This window comes from Archocentrus centrarchus, chromosome 1 (genome assembly GCF_007364275.1).
Source record: "Archocentrus centrarchus isolate MPI-CPG fArcCen1 chromosome 1, fArcCen1, whole genome shotgun sequence".
Lineage (NCBI taxonomy): Eukaryota > Metazoa > Chordata > Actinopteri > Cichliformes > Cichlidae > Archocentrus > Archocentrus centrarchus.
The window spans coordinates 28,369,807-28,376,959 of NC_044346.1; the positions used below are offsets into that span (position 1 = coordinate 28,369,807).

Below are 7,153 nucleotides of genomic sequence, written 5' to 3' on the forward strand. Positions count from 1 at the left end.
TTTATCCACGAAATTCACATTTCACCAAAGCAGACAATAACAAGCGGGGTAAAACAGATGCTCAATAGAACATGGGGGAGAAAAGAAAGGAGAGTTAATATTTCGGAGTAGCATTCCTTTGTAAAGTGAAGGCAGAAGGCAAATGAACACTTGGTTATCTTACTGGGTGAGGTAACTGTTTGCACTCCTTTACTGAGTAACACAGTGGTTGATATCATGTGTGTAGGCGAGTGAGAGAGAAAGGAAGGGCTGAATAGAAAAAGATTAACAGCAAATGCAAAAGAAAAAAATAACAATTAAAAAAAAAATAGCAAGACATTAAAACAACAGAGCAGAGTGTTGATTCCTGAGGTCAAAGGTCAAATGCAAGTTAGTCACATGACTAAAACCAGGAAAAGGAGAAGTGGGATCAGTCCACAGTTGTTTGCTTTATCTTTACAGCACAGCAGGAACAAAGCTTAGCTTCCTAGACTCTAATGAACCAACTTATCAAAGATGATAAGAAACGTACTGGAACATGAGTAAGTACAGACTACAAAAAATAAATGTAAAAAGTGTTACTGTACAGAACTTTACTTTGCTGCAGTCAGCTGTATGTTGTTAATATAATGCATGTCATTGCAATGTCATTTGGGCTGGCAAACCAGTTCTAGGAGGTTTAGATGGTAAACTTAAACCTGTGTTTATCACTATGCACTATGAACCCCTGTTTGTACATGTTCTAGTAAGTGTAGTTTTGGTAAGGTTTTGCTAAGCTGATTCCACTGAAGTCATTATCTTAGTTAAACTGGGCTCTGCTCTGTTCATGTCTGTTTAGTCGATCACATTAATTTGTACTTAGTTTGTTCCTCTCGGTTCTGCTGTGCATTCCTTAATTTGTTATATGTTAAATTGTGTTCGTGCTGTCACTGTCCAGGGTCTCCACAGACGTGGATTGTCAGAATAGAGTCTCTGTGGACATGTTCTTGCATCTTTCACTCATACCAGCAGTAAGCTGTTCATTCATTTAACTTGCAATTTAGACATATAAAAAGCCATTCAAACAATGATTTCCAGGAAAAATTAGTTACACTCTGCACTGCAACACCAATACAGATCAGCTATGAAACTGTCTAAATTATGACCACACTTTACATTACAAAAAGATAAAACATTTAATAACTTTTCATCCAGGCGTTGATTGCAGGGGTGCTATCGTTCCTTCAAAAAAGAGCCCAGAGGCTGGCCATTGACCACAGACTGCCATTCCTGGATCAACGTTTTGCTATAGTCGTGTAAGTCGTGTAACAGCAGCAGCAACAGTATAAGGTGGATCTCAAGTCAGCGGCCCATCTTTTGTTAATGCAATAAAGAGAGAGAGACTCAAAAATAATATCAGTCCTAATATCATGGCTATACCTATAATAATGTAAAATTAGTAGAAATTGTAATATACAACTATCCCCTTTACAGTTTCACTAACATCCTTTAAGAATCCTTTACTAGTTTCTGTAATGTGCAATATATCAAACTACAGCATTAGCACTATGGCTTTATCTGTACTTATATATATTTTTTATCATTGTGCCCCAGGCCTTTGGATACTATCGGCAGCCTCAGTAATCGCTGGTCTTATGGCTTTGCCTTTGGTGCAGTGTCGAGCAATGTCTTGCTCCTCTTCTCTGAAAGCTACCTCCCCATTACTGTTCCATCCTGGGCCAGAGGTACATTGTTATATTGCTAACATTTTTACTTTTACAGATCCAAGAATTATGTTGAAAGATATAATGTTCTCTTGTTATCTGCAGCTTTTGTGTACCTGATTGGTGCTTTAGAGGTGGGTATGGTGTATTTCCCTTTCTTTGCCTGTCTGTCCACGCCATTCAGAATGACCGGGGCACTGCTGGGAATACTCTACTCCCTGTTTTGGTAAATATTTAAACATGTTGTATGTATGTGTCTTTTACAACTTTATTTAAAGCTTCCCAAAAAAAAAGTAACATTGCATAAAATTTTTTTTTTTTTAATGTTTTTAAACTTGGCATAATGAATAGGACATGAAAAGATGGATTAACTAGTTTATGTGTGGCTTATCTCATTTTATTAACAAACATATTACTTATGTTTGTGTTTGTTTATTTGTTTGTTTGTTTGTTTGTAGGATCGGAATTACAGCCTGGGATATAGCCACTTGTCCCAGTGGTGAGGTAGGTTGGTACTAAACCCAGATATGAACCTTCCACCAGGCATCAGAATATTGCACCCACGTCAACTAAAAAAAATTAAACCATGCAAAATATTTGGCTATGAAGTTGCTTATTAGTATTTAGTTGTGATAAATAAATCAATGATTGTCTGTGTTTATGGTTTTAAAGATACTGGGCAAATACCAGAAGGTGATTTCCCAGTGGCCTCGTATGCTCTCCCTCGTCTTCCTCCTTGGACGATTCATTTACATTCTGGTGAAAGCTATTCGAATATGTCTGCACACGGAACAAGAGGTCAGAATTACTAAAGCATGGATTGTACTGATTACTACTAAAAAATTGTACAGCATACTGTTATTTGCTTTAACTGTTTTTATGATCTTTTTTTAATGCCTATACACCAAATTATGTGAGGTTAGCTGCTATCTTAACAAAGTTTTTTGATATAGTAAATGTCTGAATATGAATGTGTTGAATCTGCTGCTAGGACTCTGAAGAGCTGACTGAGCAACACCAAGTTCAGCATGTTAAGAGACTGATGAGAAAGACACCTGGACAAAGGTAAATACACCCACTCATGTACATGTACGCCAACGGCTGCTACCAAAATCAGTATTCCTTAGCTGTTGCGGTTATTGTTTGTTTAGGTGTCATTTCTTAATTTTTTTTATTACAGTGGTGTGTACTTTCCAAAAATATTATTGAACAGATTTCCTAATTTTGTATGTATTTTTACCCATCTTCAAGGTATTCTTGTTTAATTATAAGATAAAGTGTGACTTAACATTGGATATTAAATTTTAATGACTGAGTTTTGTAAAAACTGAGCTTCAGGCTGAATTAAAGTCCAGTCTGGTGTGTTCAGGCCATTCTGGCAGGTTTTAGAATCAAAGATTTCTGAGTGAACGCATTTTAAATCAGAGTTTTGTAGAGAATTTCTAATGTTGTATAGATCATGTAAAAAACCAAAATTCTACAGCTGCTATTGAACCTCAGAACAGGAAGAATTTTTGACTCATTTTTGTCTTACAGTAAGCCACTCACCTGGTTCCAGAGGCGAGTTTATGAGTGGGATCCCTATTTCAAGTTTCCCAGCAGAATAATTGGCACTGTCGTAATATCTCTTATAGGTCTATATACGGTACGGAAAGCATATTTTATGATTTGCTTAAAATGTTTAAGCCATTCTCTCTTTTTTTGTGTTATATAAACACAAGTATAAGTAAAATTGAATTGAATTGAATTGAATATAAATTATTTGTGCATCTACTGCAGGAACTCCTGTATTCACTTGTTCTTTCATTTCCTTTAGATGACAATAGCAGACTACAGTCTCAGTAATTCTGCTTTTGACAAAATTGCCACGTGGAAAAATACACTTAAAGACGTGGTTACCTCTTGTAACCAGACAGAATCCCTGGGATACATGATACCTCAGCTGGAAGAATTTATTGACGTGGCCCGGAGTAAGTTGCTCCATCAGACATTTAGACCGGGTGCATTTATGTACTCGGTGATTAATGTTACACATTATTTGTAAGATGGACATCAGACACGTTTTGGAGATGTCATTAGCACAGTTTCTCTGCGGTCTTGATTGTTAACATTGCCATAAGGAATTACCAAATAAATTTGTCTTAGGAAACTGAATAGGACATCAGCACAGTTATAAGAACAAAAAGTAAAAGTACATTTTAGTTATGTATGTATTTGTTTGTTTATTTAAGAGTGTTGGCTAACCACGACCATCTTTGCCAGTTTCAACTCTGTTGCCTACACATTCCATGTTTTGGCATGTTACAGGTAAGAAACCTAAAAAATGAATAGATTCAGTTTACAGGAAGGCTACTGGTTTTACCACAGGCGAGCACAGAAACAGATCTACATTTCCCTGCGATCTAATGAGTATTCTGTTGCCTTAGAAAACACTTAAGGAGGCTCTGGAAAGGACAGAAATTTTTTCTTCCTGAGAAGTTTCATAAACCTAAATCTGCTGTCAGTGTAGTAAGTAAAACACTTGGATACAAACACATACACTGTAGAGGTGAAGTGATCTAATATTATTGCATGGCAACACGTTTTCCCCCATTAATTTTACAGGCTTCCATTGCGAGATACTCTGGCTGGCAAATAGCTTTTACACTGTGGGGTAAGTTTTTCTAACTGTAGCCTCTCAAAACAAATACAACTATCCTGATCTTCACAGGACATTCTACATTTGGGTTTCAGGACCAAATCTAAGTATAAGCCTCTCAAAAGTAAATCTAGGTAGAGGTAATCAAGAGCAAGATGTGAAATCAATCAGAAAAATACAGAAACTCAGTCTGATGTATTATGCAGTTATGTTATGGAAATATTTTCACAGTTAAAATGGATTTCTGCATTTTCAGGCTACCTGATTGTCCATTTTGTTCACTTCCTGTTTGCTCTGCTGCTGGCCTATGTGCTGATTCTTCCTATAATGCATGGGAAAGTGCTTACTATGCTGTCCACCCTAGGAACCATACTGTAAGTACTGGCTGTTTTCTCTGTACTTGTGTTGGTATGACTGCACATAAATTAATAGACACACTGATCGACTTTTACTTTTCTCTCACGACTCTTAGTCTGACCGTCAGCATTATAATCGGCCTGGTGATTCTCCAAATAGTTTTGGTTCAGATCTTCTTCCTTCAGGACAAAATGGATCCCAAAGATAAAGAGAAACCTTTGGCTCTCAACAACAGGTAGGCTGTTACTGAAGGGGTCTGCAGCACTAAAACCCCTTAACTATTTTTCAAATGGTAATAGGAAAAATCAATATCATTCAACGCACGTTAACTTTAAATCACCATTTCTGCTTTTTTAGGAAGGCGTTTCATTGCTTCAACTACTTCTTCTTTTTCTACAATGTGGTGATGGGGATGACCACCTGCATAGTGAGGCTTCTTTTCAGCATTGTGGTGGGAACATGGCTGGTGTCTCGCATAGACCGAACTATAATGCAGAGGGGATATGAAACCATGGATGCTGGTAAAGTTAAATTCAATTAAAAAAAAAAAAAAAGATCACAGCCAAATCTAAATTTCTTTGTATTTTTAACCTACTGCAGTGACAGGAAACAGTTTAAATTTACAACTTACAAAGTGGGATTGGAAAATCACAAGAGGGGGGCTTTGTGCTTATCTATTCACTGTTTTACTGCCACACCCTGTCCCTAACAGCATTTCCTGCTTTATCCAGGCTACAGTACGTGGATTGGGATGATCTTTGCTGACCATTATCACAACAACCCAGTCCTGGTATCTTTCTGTCAGGTGCTGATCTCCAACACACTGGAGAGACACAATGCATCTACCTACTCCACATTCAACAATACTCCATCAGGTCAGTAGTGTGTGTTTGTGCCTCTGCCATTAACACATACCTCTATACTGCTTTGAGCTTTTTGCTGCCTAATCTTTCTCAAACTTTTGTTTCCTCGTCACTTCTGTTTGTCCAGCATCCCCTGCGAACAGTCAGGCCAGGAGACGCTGGGCTTTGCTTTATACCTTACTGAGGAACCCTCCCCTGATCCTGCTAAGAAAGCACCACCTCTCCTCATCTTCTTCATCATCATCTCCCCCATTAGACACAGTGCTACAGGCTTTTATTATGGCATCTCAAACTCAGAGGCAGCAGACATTGTCAGAGCCACTACCAGAGATTCAATTATCACCAGGAGAAGACTGTTAATAACTGACTTCATTTGAAAATCAAAGTCAAAGTCTCTTAATTATTATAAATATAGTGGTTCATAAAAAAAAATATATATATAAAATGTAATCCAAAAGGAATGTAGAGGCCTTCAATGGAGATGTTGTATGTATAACTATGCTGTTTTCAGTTTGTTTTCTCTGCACTTACATCTGACTGAAAAGATATCATCTAGATCAGTGATCCTCAAATCCAGGCCTCGAGAGCCCCTGTCCTGCAGATTTTAGATGTGCCCCTGATCCAACACACCTGAATCAAATGGCTGAATTACCTCCTCAGTATGCAGTCAAGTTATCCAGAGTCCTGCTAATGACTTCTATATTTGATTCAGGTGTGTTGGATCAGGGGCACATCTAAAACCTGCAGGACACCGGACCATGAGGCCTGGATTTGAGAATCACTGATCTAGATGATCTTACTGCTTGTTATGTCACCAGCATCTCATAAATAAGAAAAAAAAAAAAAAAACGTCACTAATTTTATAATTAGTGAATTTACTCATTTTAATGGAGTTGTGAGGCGTAGTGTGGGCCTACTTTGGTTTTATGTGTGTATATACATAGCTTTTACTCTAGCTTTAACTCAGACTTGGCACTAGAATTCAAACATCAGTTCATGCCATGTCTGTCACTGACTCAGAACGACAGCACCTGGGGTAAAAGCAAAATTTTTATTTTTTTAAATGTTAACTTTTTTGTGTATAAACAAACCTTTGTACATAATTTCCTCCATAACATCTAGAGCTGCAGGTAGTCATACAGTCGCGTTAGCCACACTACACGTCCATTGTGCTTGTTATTTGTGTTGGTGGCATATAATCGAACTAGTAATAAACAGTTTTTCAGTAAATATCTGGCTGTACTTGATGGTAACTGGTTATACGATTTCTAAAGCACTGCATACATGGAAAGGCCAGCTCAAGCAACTGAATATTTTGAATAATTAATTCAGGAGATTGTATATCAAATACAAAATTTACAGTATATTACAAGTATTATGCAAAACAGTTTAAGATAAGGTGGTGGGTTGGAGTGGTAATGTACTAAATTTACAAGATACATTCACACATTTATTTTGATAATGTTACATTTGCAAGAAAAAAAACGCACAAATTCTCTGAAATAAAAGATACAAAATTAGTAGTAGAGTAGTTAGTTAACTTTAATTTACACCTTTTTTTTTGTGACGAGATAAGCTTTTAAAGTTAAAATTTCCCACAGCACATAAAAGCA

The 7,153-nt window shown here is 37.1% G+C and overlaps 1 protein-coding gene across 1 annotated transcript; it reads left to right on the plus strand.

The window, feature by feature from the left end:
• Positions 1-397: 397 nt before the first annotated feature.
• On the plus strand, positions 398-6,195 carry stra6l (STRA6-like). The gene is made up of 18 exons (XM_030739610.1): positions 398-521; positions 917-989; positions 1,174-1,274; positions 1,573-1,703; positions 1,788-1,908; positions 2,141-2,186; positions 2,355-2,480; positions 2,674-2,747; positions 3,219-3,327; positions 3,499-3,652; positions 3,914-3,989; positions 4,109-4,190; positions 4,287-4,335; positions 4,577-4,694; positions 4,793-4,912; positions 5,035-5,198; positions 5,409-5,552; positions 5,668-6,195. Exons 1-18 carry the CDS (start codon positions 496-498, stop codon positions 5,898-5,900), a joined length of 1,947 nt encoding a protein of 648 aa, XP_030595470.1. The 5' UTR covers positions 398-495; the 3' UTR covers positions 5,901-6,195.
• Positions 6,196-7,153: the final 958 nt, after the last annotated feature.